We start from the raw sequence: 15,739 nt of genomic DNA on the forward strand, positions 1-15,739 counted from the left end.
AGTGATTCACAGCTGTGGTGCAAGGATCTCCTTTGGCGCATGACACCGCATAATCGACCTCCTTACTCATACTGTTAAATGTAAGAGCAGGATAGTGGTGCTTTAGCTAAATGCTCAATTCCTATTTAGGAATTACACAGAACAGAAAAGGGAATGCATCTCTGCAACAGCAACACCAGCTACTAGGACAGAAGACTGTGCTGCTACGCTGGAAGTGGGACAGCTAGCCTTAAGTCACCATGTGATGCACTAACTGGGACTCTCTGGACTAGCAAGGTTTGTGCGTGTTTTCCAGAAGCCTCGTGTGTGGCTTATCTTGCTCTGCACAATTAGCCTGCTGGGTCCTTCTGCAGGCAGTTGTCTCTTCCCAGCCTGTTTAGTAGTCTTCTCCCTACTTTGTACAATAATGAACACACATATATAACACATTAGGGCAACAGGGGAAACACAGAGCATCTCATTCTTTATCATCCTACCTTGTCAGAGGCTAAAGGCAGGTTACTTATACTTGACACTGAAACTGGGACATCTGCTAACTGTTGTATGTGTGGCTGCCTTGTGCAGTGCTGTGCAACTCCAAAGCCTGCTTTCATAAACATTAGAATTTATCTAGATTTGTCCTGGTGGGACAAGAAACCAGTTACTCTGTAGTATCTGGACAGTGCCAGCATGGAAAAGAAAACCAGAGAGTTTCAGCAGTTTTCTAGATCATGAACCTCTAGGTTTTGTTGGTGGAAGAGGAACACAAAAAGGTATTACAAATCTGTGATTAAACTTCTAAGATAATATATTTACCTTTGTGGAAGCTTTTATAACCTCCTTACATATACACAGCCTGCAGATCATGTAGCCTGCAAAGCCTGTGAGTTCACCTATGTGTTTTTGTGATATTCTTCTTGTCTGAAGTCCCATCTTGTGATATTACAAATCCTCTTGTGATCCATCACAAGGCAAAGAGATGAAATCACTGACAAAACAACAGTGACAACTGAAAGACACTTTGAAAGGAATTCCCTATTTTGATAATTCATGGAAAGGAGTTCCAGCCATCTGACCTAAGGGAACCAGGGAAAACAATTTGAATCCTAGCCAGCATTCAAAACTTCCGATGTGCTTTAAATCCTTGGCTCCAGCTGAACCTAAACAACTGTGTTAACCATGTGCAAAGGTGGCTCTATAATACAGTGTTGAAAAAAAGCCCTGCAGTACTATATGCTTCCAAACACGTACACTAGCCAGTCTCTGACCTACTTACCTGAGAAGCCTGTCAGCAGGGCTACTAAACAAGAAAAACTGCTTCAGAGCTGCTGCCAGATACTTTGGTGACCTGCAAGTGCTAATTTCCCAGTCCATCTTCACAGCATACTTTCAGTCACTACGTAAATGGATTTTTATAACTATGGATGTTTTTTTTACAACTGCAGCACTGATAAATTTTTGTGAAATGACATGGCTGCAATATTAACACGAGGTTATGCACCTGTATAGAAGTGGCTTTATACAGCAATGTGCAGATCCAATAAGACTTGGGAAATTCAGCAGCCAGGAGAAAACTCTCAGAGCCTAGATGTTATTTTGGAATCTAACTCGAAATCCTGGCAAACCAATACTTCAGCCAAGAATACACATTTTTTACAAGTAGTCGTGTGTAAAACTTAGACGATGTGCAAGCACTGAATATAGATCATGGCTTTGCAAAGCCTGTAGTCACAGTTCCTCAAAGATAGCTATGCCTTGGGCAAGTGCTTGTTAAGGCTGTGGTGGCAACACATTTGTACTACACAAAGTGGTACAATGCCACAAGTAGAAGAGTACAAAAGGAAAAATAGGTATTATTTTTACTCTTTGACAGACATTTAATGAAATTAGCCACTAAATCATGTTTAAACTTTGTGTAACAGGGTGGATAAGAATTCATAAATTCTGATTACTCAAAAGGAAGATTTTTCTACTTTCAGACCAATGCCCAAGTCTCTTCAATAAACCCAGACATAAGCTGTGCTTCCATATATGAAAAGGAGGCTTGATCTCATTTCTGAAGACATTTGGAACTCAGAGAAGTATCTAAACCCGATGTCTTTATCTAAAGAAAGTTATAGGCAATAGGGACAACTGCTTGTGAATTTCCACTAATGCAACAAATACTGTAATTCAACAATTCCAAATACTGTGATTAAGAACTCTACTGTACTGTGCAAAACCCCCTAGATTCTTACCATGCTTCGCCCCACTCCACGACCTCTAACAAATTTTACATTTCTCAGCTCTAACTGATGCTCTGCACAGGCATTCAGTCTGCTTTGAACTTTCAACTCAAGTCAAGGGCCAGAGTATTTTGCAACAGAACTAAGCATTGCCTTGATCAGAGGATGTAACTAGGGTACACTTAATCAAATACACTCTCCAAAACAAAGAAATCAGGCTCATACATGTCTCTGTTTCTCCGGGCTTCCTCCTGCTCTTTGTGGTGTCGCCTCCTCTGCCTGGCAGACACATTAGAAGAGGCTGAAGATGTTCCCGATTCAGAGTCCTCTGAACTCTGGCCGCCTGAGCCATGAACATCAAAGAGATGCTGCTCCACGGCTGAGCGGATTGTCTTCTCTAAATACCTGTCAAGCCGAAAAATAAGGTCAATTGAGCTCAAAGATTTTGTGGAGCTCCCTCTCTGCAAGAATAAATAAAGCAAGGGTATCCAAGGGTTATGTTTCATTATGATGGCAAGGCAGTGTAAAATATCCTAGGGCCGTGACTTCTGCAAAAAGAGCTAAGATTCAGATATTTTGATGTTCAGGTCCCTCAGAACAGCTGAGCCTTCCCAATTCATCTTGCTCTTTTTTATTTCTAGGGATATGTGAACCTTCAGTAAAACAGCTAATTTTACTTTCTGCAACCATAGAGACACTGGTGCCTAACTTTCACCCTCCACTTCAATAGTCCTTGCTGTGGCAAAACTGTATTTGATACCCATCCATGCCGACACCAGTCTCTTGTGCAATCCCAGCTCAGTGAGGCAACATCATCTGCCAGAAGGTGATTTACAGCTGTCTCACGGGGGATGAGAACACACAAACAGCATCTCACTACAAACTCTTCATATGCTTAACTTGATGATCAAGCACAGGTTTGGTTCTAAGTTCTGTTTCTGCACTGTTCTTGTCCTGTGAATGCACTCACAGCCACCCTTAAGTCTAGTTTGAGATTACCTTCACTCCCACTGGCAGTAAGAGGGCTTCCACACATGCTACAGCAAGGGAGCCTGTGCATTTGCATCAGTTAAAGATGTGAGACTGCTTGAACTTCCAACACAACCAGATCTCCTGACATTTTCTTGTAATATTTACTTCCTTCCTCCCTCAGAGGACATTTTTATGGGCAAAATAATTTTTTTTTTCCCCACAAAGATAATTTTCAAATCACATTTTTGTACATCCCTGCCCCATCCCTGTTTCTTGCAATGCTTTAAGTATCTGCTGAAGAATGAGTTTTTCAAACACGCCTGTCCAAAGTCCATATATAGCTCCTAGTGCTTTTTCCATAATTAGAAAAGTTATTTGCAGCATTTGCTAGTTAATTTTCAACTGTAAGTATGGGAACCTCTACCTGGGCTGACTTCTCCAGAGAATTCCAGAGAATTCAGCAAAAGTTGCGAAGTTGCTACAGTTGTAAGCCTGCTGACACTGCAGTTCCCCAGACAGTCAGAGATCTTAACAACTATGAACCCCAAGTGGATTAACTGGGCAAGTATGTCCGTGTTTCGTGTATTGACAAGAATCAGTTCTGCAAACCCATCAGCCACTGGCACCTCCAGCTCTGGCAAGGAAGCCAACTCATTGATTCTGCTGCTCCCAGTTATGGTAGCACCATTGAGCCAGACCCTCTGCTGGGATGCAAACAAGAGCAAGAGGACAACACAGTGCAAATGGCTTCTCTAAATATGCAAGTTCTGTCTAACCAAAACATCACAGGCACAGCACGAGGAAAGAACCAAGTGCCTAAGAATTTTTCAGAAGCAAGTGATTTATTACCATTGCAGATGCTTTGTATGGGAAACACTGTCTTTGGATAAGAGCAATCCTTAAAGAGAAATCAAAGAATAACCACAAATACTTTAAAAAGCTCCAATATACAAAAAATGGTAGCTACAAAATTGTAAAAGAGACACTTACTCTCCTGTAGCAGGAATGTTACTACTGACTTGTGATACGTGGGCACTGTGTAAAAGAAAAAGAGAGGAGAAAGTTAGATCTAATTATCACCATAACATCTTAAATCTTCTTGCTCTTTGCACCACTAAGATTTAAAGGTCTAAGCTGTCTCAACAATTGCATGTGCAGGCCACAAGTGCATACCGTAAGTTTTCCCCTTAAGGAATTTTCACTTCCATGGTGATGTGGCACATTTTGGTAATGCCAATATCCTCAAGAATTTCCCTGTCATTCCCTTGCAGTAGGCCAAAGTCTAATGGAAAGTATTTCAACCTCAACACACTGTGTATTTTTTTGGCTTTCTTTTGAGGCTGACTTGAAAACTTACACACTTGAAACGGGGCTTAATATTTAAGAATGTTTAAATATTAACAGAGGACAAAGGCAAAACACAGGCTTTGCACAGCTCTCCTGCCATACTCTGATATTCATACTCTTTGCTTCACATTTTTAAAAATAAAATGTGTGCTGTCTTCTTTCCCTTTCCCATCAGTCTGTTTTCAGGCTCAGGGAGAGACAATGTGACTGTAGGTGTCTCTGCCCTTCTGAATAAGCTGACATCTACCTTCCACAGCTGTCATCCCTCTGCCAAGCTGAGTCCCATCCTGCCCCTTCTTTTCCTACGCTGATTGTGCTCTGCAGATAAGGTGACACTTTTTGCCTATTCATCCCTCCTGTGATCTTTGTTAAGTCAAGTAAGTTATAGGCTTAGGGGTTTCATTTTGATTTATACCTGTTATCAGCAGAGGAATTAGCAGTACAACTGGCTGATACATCCCAATGAAATGGCACTATCTGGCCAGAATACGAGCCAGGCTGGATGCAATATATGCTTCCTGTCGAAACAGCCATTCACTGCTTTCAGTCTTTACTAGCTTCTTCCAAATGGTTTCAATGCAGAACCATCAACAGCTGACTTCCATTCACTAACCAAAGGTTCTCCTCTCTGCTTCCTTTGAATATTTTGTACTTCACCATACAGATCTAGAGCTAAGAAGCTGTGGCACACTCAGATGATAATTGCTCTGTGGCTTTCCTGGGTTTGAGTGTCACTTGTGGTGGAAGACAGGCGACAGAGGATGAGAAAGGTAAACCAGGGGCCACTCCATTCCGTTTAACAAAACAAAGAAACCAGCCTAACTCCTGTAGTGAAGTACAAACCCCAAACACCAGCTGCAAATCAGACTTGCAATATGCTTAAGCTCCCTTCAGCTGAGCCAGTGTGTTCACCTCAGTGTGGCTAAAGCAGAGTGCCATAACCACATGCATATCCCTTCCAGTCCCAGCTTCACACAGTGCTAATCTCCAGTCCAGGCACAGATCCCTGGAACAGTGGCACAGCATGAAAGCAGTCACAGATGTGCCAGTATATCTCACATTACCTGCACAGCACCCAACCTGCCATGTCATTCAGATGATCTCATGAATGGAAGACATATAAACACATATTACTGTACTTATTGTTACAGACATGCAATTTGCATGTAGGAAATAAATACATAATCTGCAAGATCCCTGTTTCCACATGTAACATAAACTCTTAACTACTGGACAGCATTGCAATTTGAGGAGCAAAAGCACGTTTCAAGCACCATACTTGCTTTCCTGTTCACTTACATAAACTATTTGGCCCCTTCCCAGCCTAGAACTTTTCTTTAAGACCTGGCCTCCCATGGGAGATGGATTAGCAAGTAAGATGCTAGTGTGATAGGCTAAACTACATTATAAGATACAATTTATGTGCTGACTACTGCTCGCTCCTACATGTGTGGGAGTAAGATAATATTGTATTAACTTTCCATATGCAATCCATACTGAGCAGGGGTGTCTTTCATGTCACACTTTTCTTCTTTGTTTTCATGTCCAGAAAACGGTACTGGAGGGGTAGACAGGATTGTTTGGATTCTAGTTTTTTAAAAATATCTGTAGGGTATAGGTATATTTACATATCAGACAAGATAGATCATCTCAGGAAACAGCTCTTCCCTCTATTTCCAGCAGGAGAAAATGTAAACTCCTGTTTCACACAAACTTAATAAAAGGCTAAATATTGTATATGAGTAAAACTTTATGCTTTTAACTCCATCTGTGGTATTCAAGGCCAACAGTCACTATCTGCAAACCACCTGCATGACCAAAAACACAGCAGCCTTTTTACCTGAGAAACAGTAAAAAGAAGAAACAAAAGATGAAGCTGCAAAATATCTAAGTAAAATGCCAGAGTCTTTCATAACACCTCAATACATTCTGTAGTTGTCTAATTCTCAGTTAACTCTGTGCTTTACTAGTATTGATTCAGTTTTAAGTCCATTAACCTTGCTAATTCATAATGATGACTATCTGCATAACAATTACTTTGTGATATCTGGAAAAACCCTACTAAGACAACACAGATTCTGTCAAAGAGCCAGTGATGCCATGATTATGAAACTACCAACAGATAACAAGGAGATATGCATACAGATGCATGCCAGCTGAGTGGATGATTACAAAATGAAGCTCTGACATTCTGATTTTATTGTATTTTCCTTCTAAATACTGTGTCCTTGTATATTGAATATAACTTTATTTTTAGCCCTGTAATATTTCAATACTCTCCTATTAGCCCTCTCTCAATAGGATGGAGATTTAAAATCAGAGTTTCTCCCAGACACTCTAGGGTTTTTTTTAATTCCACAACTGGTAACTTTCCTTGCTACTTCAATTAATGCATTGCTAAATGCTTTATTTACCCTGCATCAGCTTTTTTTACCTTGAGGAAGTTCACATCCAAAACAAACAGTGGAGGGGAGAGAGCTACACAGCAGCTTCAATTCAAGCCTGCCCAGCTACAGAGCAGGAGGTACTCAAGCACATTAGCAAACTGAGGGAAAGGCATAGCTATGTAAGGATTTCAACTCAAGAGCAGCCAGGCAGACAGGATGTATCCTGCAGGATCTTCCAAGCTTCTTGGGTGGCAAAGTCACTCTGCTGTCAGATCTATGCTTCACAGAGCAGGTGAGGTGAGGCGTGCCCAGAAGAGCCCTCTTGGCATTCCTGCTTGTGCAAGCAGCTGCCTTGGAAGGGCTCCTTTGCTCAGTAAATCATCCGGACAATGGGAACTCATGATCTGCTTTGGTTAATTATTTTCCCCTCACAGCCTGCTCATTTCACTGATATGTATGGTCAATTATCTCCACAGCTACATTATCTTTATTAAATTATGCAGTGCTGCAGAGCATGCTGAGAAATAGTAACGTTCAACAGAAATTAGTTCTTCCTGGGTGACAAGAAGCAGCAGGATTGTTTCCCAGTGCTGGGGACTTTTACTTTCAGAGAGGCAGCCACAAAACCTGCATCAAGGCACAAAGCTGTTTCAAGTGCTATAAACTTTTGAACTGGCTTCTTAAGACCTTCACATTGTGAAGTCTGACCTCTAGCACTTCCCAGTGTTGTCTAACTCGTTTACTCAAGTCTTTTGCTCACTTTCGGAGGTGCCCCATCAGCTCTGGATAACGTCTTGCTTCATATGTAAGGTAAACTCTTATTGCACAGCCTCTTCTCCCATTCCGTTTCAATCTCAAGTATGGGAAGGTGGTATTTTCCATCACCTTTAAGCACATTAAATCTCCTCTAACTTTAAAAAATACCCATCAGAGAAAGAACTATCTCATGCAATACCTGCACCCTGTTTGATCTGCACTGGGCATCTTGTATCAGCAGGCAAATAAGTGAGCTGCATATCAAACTCCTTCTCCTGTTGTATTTTTTACTGAAGGCACTAACGAGCAAAATGTACCAGCATCCATCTATTACAAAAGCAAAGTAAAAGCATCAACCAGAGTAAACTGACTCACTGGCATAAAATTTTCCCAGATTGGGTTTCCATTTATGAAGTCAATGAATTGATTCCTGACCATATTTAATGGTTTAAATGATAAGAAATAATTGCAATATGGAACTAAGGTCACTCATTGCTAAGATTTATCTACTATCCATCTGCTTTATTGAGGAAGCAAACCAACTTTTTTTCCTGCTCTTGTTTTTGGTTTTCTTTTTTTTTTAAGCCAAGCACAACAGTAAGAAAGCTTCAATAGATGCAGAAACTTTAAACCATTTTGCCATTCTAGTAAAGTAGAGGATGTTTAAATGGCTTTGACATTTCACATGGGAAATTTCTGAAGTCCTCCCAAATATATTATTCCAACCCATGACCTAGGAAATTCCTTTTCCATAGGTATTTATATAGTCTAAACATTGTTCACTGTCCATAACTTGCCCACTGTAACATGCAATACTGCAGACTCTACTTAATTTGACAGACATTCCCCAAAGAGAAGGACTATGTCTGTGTATAACAAACGTAAATAATGAATTTAAAAATATAGAGATGTACTTTTATTTTCTGGGATGTTCCATCACACATAGGACACGCTTTCAATGTTTTCTCAGCACCTTTATGCTTTCACAAGCTCAGATCCAACTACTCTTGCTTTAAATTATATTTGACACTAACCTCTTCCTGTGCAGAAGATTAACCCCACTAAAAGCATCCGTCCTGTTTTCCTCAGGGCTCCTGTTTTTGACTTGCACTGGCATCACCCTTTGTGATGGGTGCACACTGACACCTACTGCTTGGAGCAGAGACAATCCTGAAGGGGATTCATACACACCACCTGATTTAGCTTGGTGAATTTAGATGGTGGTGTCTGTGGAGGTTCCTCTACAAAGGAGAGAAATATGCCTTGGAGGATCTCAGACCCAGACAGTAGCTGGACACTGCAAGCAGGGGCATGCAGCAGCCTGGTGTTTATTTTCAGCCAGTGCTGAAGTGATGCAAGACATTAATATGCATCACACAACATAATCATGATATGTAAAAACATGCAGCACCCCTTGTGGGTCTTAGGACCTCTTACGGCACGTGCCACTGAGAAAGAAGTGTTCAGGAAGGTGGCAGGTGTGAAATTTGGACAATACTTTTCAGTTTCCTCAGAAAACTGACCTGAGAACAAACAGGGTAAACCATCGTAAACCATCTTACACAATATTCTGCAGCCTAAGAATACCTGACTTGTATTATATAAAGAGAGTTGTCTCAAGTAACAATTATTCAAAGGAGAACCAGTTGGCTATACTGGATAATGCCAACAAGATATTAGTACTTAAAGGAAAAGAAGACTTAAAACAAGCAAAACTGTAAAATGCTTTGCCCTGCACTCATGGGTATCTGAGGCAATTTTTGGCATTGCTTGTGATGCCAGCTGTCATCCCAGTTTCAGTTTAATCCTCTGCATGTTAACAAGGAAATTTCACACTACAAAGCTTTTGACTTTTTATCTCTGTAATATCACTCTGGTTTATGTCAGGATGTACTTGTGAAGAAACTCCCGAAACCATCTACGTGACTAATGTGTCAAATCTGAGGCACATACACCATCATAAAGCACGTCTGTAGGTTCCCTGTCTTCTAAGAACTCATTGCACATGTTGAGAAGTGTACTTACAGAGAAGTGCCGTTGCCAGATGCTGCTTCATTACCTGAAACTGTGCACTGTTTCCCAGTACTGATTATTCAGTACAGCTGGCATCACAGTTTTATTATGGAATTATACAATGAGCAGCATTACACATTTTTTAGCAATCTTAACTCCCGCTACCATCAAGTTTCGTTACAAAGGTTTTGGAATGTAAATGTCCTTCAGGCATGAGTCCCTGGAACAATTAATCACCCAGCAAGGTTTTCCTCTTCTTTGAACAGTGCAGAAACCTCCATGCATGGTATTGAGCACAGCTGAGTCAACAAATTGTCTTAACCAAGGAGCACAGGAGCAAGAGGACAGGATAATCCTGGTCAGCAGTAGTTGAATGGATTTAAAGCCCAGATCTCACCAACTGGTCAAGCTCACCTTAACCTTGCAATGCCTAACAAAAGAAGGCTCCAGCTACAAGATCTCTAGTTTCTGTCCAAGTCCTTTCATAGCCTGTTTGTGCACATTTTTTCTTGCATCAGGATTGTGACTTAACATAAACAACTCCTCTCTGCCTAAAACCCCAGTGGAATATGTGTACTCTGGTTCATCACTTACACTAAATAAGCTTTCCCTGCTCTTTTCTCTACTTTGTAACAAGGTCTGCCCACACTTCTTTAATCACCTTCACAAATCTAATGCCACTGAGACATGAGTTACTGAAGTGTATGAGGCCTCATCTGACTCTTGTACAAGGGCATGCATACTTCCTCTATACTGAAAATCCTCCACTTTATATATCCACTGTCATGTGGTTACTTCAACTTGAGTATTTTTATCCCATGCTTCCCCTGTCCATCCCTCCATGAACAAGTATGCCCAGGTCCTTTCTTTCCCTGGCATTTCTAAATGTGAGGAACTCCCCTTTCATATAATGGATTGTCATTATTAGTCCTGAGATATATGACTATCACCCATGTTATTAGTCTTCATCCTGTAACTTATATGTCATGCCTATCTTTACATATCTCTATGTCAGTCTCAGCCATCCTGTATCATACCTCACTATCACATATTTTCTCCCAGGGGACATCCCCATCCCAACCACTCCTAAATTTCTGCTATAAGCCCAGATCATGAGCATGACTCTATTTTATTATGCCAGTAGCCATTAAACAAAAAAAGCCCATGGCACTTAAGGAGCTCTACCAGCAATCTCCTCCCTCTCCTACCAGCAATACCTACAGGTCTTATCCCCTCCCTATCCATCTTTAAGCTCTAGTACTAATGCTCATTTTCTCCATACACCTGGCATGATACAAAGCATTTGGCTGACATCAGACAGATTAGGTATGTTGCTTTTCTTTGTCTCTGAAAAGTATTACAAAAAATAATTTGGTTTTATTGGTATCACCTCTTTTGAAAAACCTGTCACATTTTGCCTCATTTACCACTTACTGTCATAGTATTAACGACTGCTTATTCCCTTACAGAGCAGCGGTGATTAATGCTATGCTTGGTCATGACTTCCCAATGTCCAAAGGAAAAAAAACAACAATCAATCAAACAAATCCACAACCACACATCAGTGCCCTTTTAAGAAATAGTGTGTTGGTGGCATTCTGACAGTTCTGACTAAAGTTAAGGCCTCAAGCATTTGCCTTATTTTTAAAAATAACATCAAGGGAAACATCTCCATTGCTAGCAGACATGTTATAGCACTGAAGAATTACGTCTCTGGTTTGATCCTACCAAAACTCGTTTATGAAGGGACACAATGCTCCTTCAGTCTGGCAAAAGCCAAGTATTATGCAATGTTTGGAAGCTAAAGAGCTCTTGTTCACATTTAATTAACTTGTTGCATAATTATCTGTTTGGAACTACTGTGTAAATGCAGTAGTGTCTGCTCTGTACATACTCATATATGATTCACTTCAAGGATTACTTGAACAGCATTTCAAACTTTGTAAGTGTAGCTGGTAGCAATACAAATAGATTTGACCATCAGACAGCTAAAGCAGACAATCTCTCCTTCCTTTTCATGGTGTGAAACTCAGTTCCTATATGTGTCACGCATAGCTCTGGGGCAACAATTAGAACATTCAAAGCTGGGACAGAAAAAATCTGGCCACCCACTCAAGTTCTCAGTTGTTGAAGCACCATGAATTGCCCAGCCAGCACTAGCTCTCCTGCCAAATTAACTTCACTTGGCAACTGAACTCAGGAGTACACATTTCTGATGTGGGATAAATAGCAGAAAGACTTAAAAGCTGTTAGCTTTATTTACGAATAATTGTGTCTTAGCAATGTTATGTACAAGGCACAAGCTTGGCATGAAGCCTTATGCTGCAAGGTGTGCTGCTTCCTCTCTGCTCCTGCTAGCCATTTCTTCACTATCCAACTATGTATTTATTTCTGACTCTTCCTTTCCTATTTGCAGAATACATTCCCATGGAAATGCATCCCTTCATTCCAATGGACATACTAATTCTTTGCTCCCCACCCTCATATGCCCACGTCCCTATTTAAAATTTCCAAACCTGCTTCCTTTCTCACAGAAATGTCCTGTTTTGATACCAGTTTCCCCAGATCCACTCCTTGCTCACTATCTCCTTAGCAAGGTCTCCTGACAAGGTCAGCTGAAGACAACCTCTTTCCTGCATCATTTTCCTGACCCAGAAAAGGGTTTGGGACAGTTTTAAGCAGTATGACAGATGGAAACATAATGAAAGCCTACAATCATCTGAAGGTCACATTTAGCCAGAAAGAAAGAGGCACTATTTTCAGTGGCAAGACAGGATTGATGATTAAAACTAAAGAAAACTTGTGACGGGTGTATTTATGCACCTATAAAATAATCATACAAAAGGCAGAACCTCCCTCGATAGTTTTGAGCTTTTGAAGCACGGTCTAGGCAGTATCTGCACAAATGCATTGCAGGGAATGATGATGCATCAACAGGAAGGTAGACAAGGCCACACAGCCAGCTTAGTTCACTGACTCACATTTCTGCACTGTTTTAATGGAAGCCTCCATACTAAGAGTATGCATGAAACACGCTTTCTGTACTTCATGCTAGAAAAATTCTCTAAGAAAAAACCCAAGCTACAAAGATAAACAGGAAAATATGCAAGAGAATTAAGACGTTTCAGAGATCACTGTAAGAATTCCAAATATCACTGCTCTCACAAAAAGCACCACAGGGATTTCTTTTTATTTGTTTAAACTCTGCAGAGATCAAAGAACTCAATTATAATATCTGTCCCTTCCTCCTCTGCAGCCCTTCACTGTTAATTGCCCTGGCTCCTGTTCTTCCACTGAGTATAAATGAAAGCACTGGAATTGAGCCTGCTACCGAAGCAAGCAGAGCAAACTTTCAGTGATGTCAACAGAATTAGGCCACTTTTACAAGCAGTGACTTCGCCCTCCAGTTGGCAAAACAAGAAACGCTGTTTGTTCAAATGCAGTGCGAGTGCCATTCCCTCTAGAAAAGGCGTGCTGGGGACCCAGACACTCTCATAGAATCATAGAATGGCTTGGGTTGGAAAGGACCTTAAGATTATCTACTTCCAACCTCTGCTTTTCTGGGCTGCATCAGAGGAGCAGTTGCTGTATGGGCTGCTGACTCACCATCTGGTTCCTGGTTTCTTTTGCGGCAGCGCATGATGCCAGTTTCTCAAAGCCTGTGGCAAAAATCTCTCCTGTGCCCACATATTATAAACTACTCATGATGGGCATCTAAGCTATGTAATAATGGACATCTATCTTCTAATTAATAATTCACAAGACTGGCATTAAACCCTGAACCTTGTCTCTAAATACAAAAAACTGCAACAGAGTTTGTATCTCTGAAGACTCATTCATCCCACTGGCTGAGCAGTAATTACAAACTTCACATGGATCTTCTGTTTGATTACAGTCTGTTGAGCATTTCTGGCCTCACTCCCCACATTTAATTCTAGTAATGAGTCAATCCCACCCAGAAAAAAAAATTAAATTAGCTGAGTAAATACCTCACGTAGAAGGGTGACATAGGCCTCTCATCTTCCTGGGAGCTGAAACCAAAACACATTGTGTAAAGTTAGTATGAAGCTCTAACTTGCATTTACATTTCAAGATACTCTTAAAAAGCAGATATAACAAAAGCAAAACAGTACACCTATTACAGAGGTAACACTTATATCTACTTCATCTTCCAACTGTAGTCATGGAAGACAGCTTTAAGTTACATTCCTTAAACCCTGAGAATCCAACTCATTTCTCAGTACCAACAAACATGATGTAACAGATCTCCTGTCAGGAGTTACTCTGGCTTTGCAGCAGTGCAAGGACTATTCCCATAGCAACAATAAAGCATTTTGCCAGCAGAACCACCAGAGCCTTTTGCTGTCTGCTGTTCCAGAATTAAATAACCAGCCTATAAAAGCAAAATTTGAGAAAACCCCCACAAGCGACATCTTGAGAGACCAAAGTAATGGCCATGGGTATGTGCATGAGGCTATAAATTCCCCAGTTTTACTGCTCCTGCAGAAAGCCAATTTGACTATGCTGAAATCTCCCTAGACTTGAGATCAGGGGCTGCCATCGGCTGGCATGCAGCTCTCCAGATAAAATAGTGTTTCAATGGTCAACTTACCTGGCCCACACATAACTACCTGGTGTGTGGCCAAACTGTTCCTTGATCCACCTCGTCACACCTGTGCTGCTTAAGGGTAAGAATGAGCTGCTGAGGCATGGAAGCTTAAAGGTGTGGTGGACTGATGGTTTAAGTCAAGTTAAGACTGTGCCTCTACATGGGGTTCAAATGAATTTAATCTCATCATTCCAACCAGATAAATGGTCAGCCTTGCAGGGTATTTAAGCCTTGTAACTCTCCAGAGCAGGACACTCCTTTTTCCAGGCATGCGTGAAATGCTACTAAGGTTGATTCACCCCCAAAGGACTTTTAAATGGGTCTGCTGAAGAGCACAGCAAGTTCAGCAGAAAGGCAGAAAAGACAGGAAGCTACATAAATTACTCTAACAAAAGCAGAAAGGATAACATCCCACAGGCACTGGAAATCAAGTATTTCCCTGCTGCTTTCCCACTGTTCCAGCAGCATGGGACCATACCAGAGCTCAGCAATTTGCCACAGGTACTCAACCACAGGTCCCAGGGCACTGCCATGCTGTGAAGGCATCCATTGCTTTTGAGCTTGTTCAGAGCATGACAGAATATGGGAGAATGCACTAGGTGAGGTGAGCTCAGCTTCAAACTGAAGTCAGTTGGGGGCTTCAATCACCCTGACCACTTCAACAGCAATCTGAAGTAGATCAAGCTTGAAAAGACCGCCAAAGTCCATTAATCTTTAGATTCCTGAAGAATTCTTATTTACCAGCTTATAAGAGCTTTTCTAAGCATAGAATAAATGGGCAAGCAACATATCCGTGGAGTTTGTAGTTAGGAGATCAAATACCTTTTGCAGCTTCCACCAAAGCCAGCAGGAAGATGAGCTGTAACTGGCCTGCAGCCAGGTAAGCACCCTGCTTTCACACTGTATATAGCCAGAGGCAGATTTGCAGATTTCACCATGGCTCATTTTGAGCCCAGCCAATGTTACAACAGATTCTCAAATATGAATGCCAAATTTGTATTTGTGGGAATGAGGAGACAGGATGCAAGAGAGTTGGAAAGGTCGGGGAGGCAGACAGACAGACAAGCAAGCCAGTGGACCAGGAAAAAATCACATTCTGACCTCCCCCCACTACAGTATGCAGAGATTCATAACAAGACAAATACGCACATGAACAGAAAAGACCCTCCAGCACATCATGCGTGCAGCCCAAAATACTGATTCAAGGGTAACACCAAATACCACGGACCAGAAGGAAGAGAAGCTGCTTCCGGAATCAGTGCAGTCTGCCAAAACTCGCATCACCTCCATAATACAACAGTGACTGGGCAGTTTTCAGCAGCTCCCCAAGAAGACTGGGAGCACAGCTGCTACTGGAAACTTTGCTGCCACTTCCACAAGCAAGACTTCAGCAGCTTGAGCAAGCTGCTGAAGGCCACTGCTGTGGAAACAACGCTGCTGTCACCCTCCTC

At 41.4% G+C, this 15,739-nt stretch overlaps 1 protein-coding gene across 3 annotated transcripts in view; it reads right to left on the reverse strand.

Moving 5' to 3' along the window:
- The window catches only part of FAM13A (family with sequence similarity 13 member A), a 128,954-nt gene that overhangs the window by 36,153 nt on the left and 77,062 nt on the right, over positions 1-15,739 (reverse strand). For all 3 annotated transcript variants that reach the window (XM_034064602.1, XM_034064601.1, XM_031048726.2), the window contains 3 exons: positions 13,669-13,710; positions 4,167-4,211; positions 2,430-2,609 (listed from right to left, as the gene is read on the reverse strand). In XM_034064602.1, coding sequence (XP_033920493.1) covers positions 2,430-2,609; positions 4,167-4,211; positions 13,669-13,710 — 267 coding nt within the window. The remainder of the gene's footprint in view (positions 1-2,429; positions 2,610-4,166; positions 4,212-13,668; positions 13,711-15,739) is intronic.

Source organism: Melopsittacus undulatus, chromosome 7, assembly GCF_012275295.1.
Source record: "Melopsittacus undulatus isolate bMelUnd1 chromosome 7, bMelUnd1.mat.Z, whole genome shotgun sequence".
Lineage (NCBI taxonomy): Eukaryota > Metazoa > Chordata > Aves > Psittaciformes > Psittaculidae > Melopsittacus > Melopsittacus undulatus.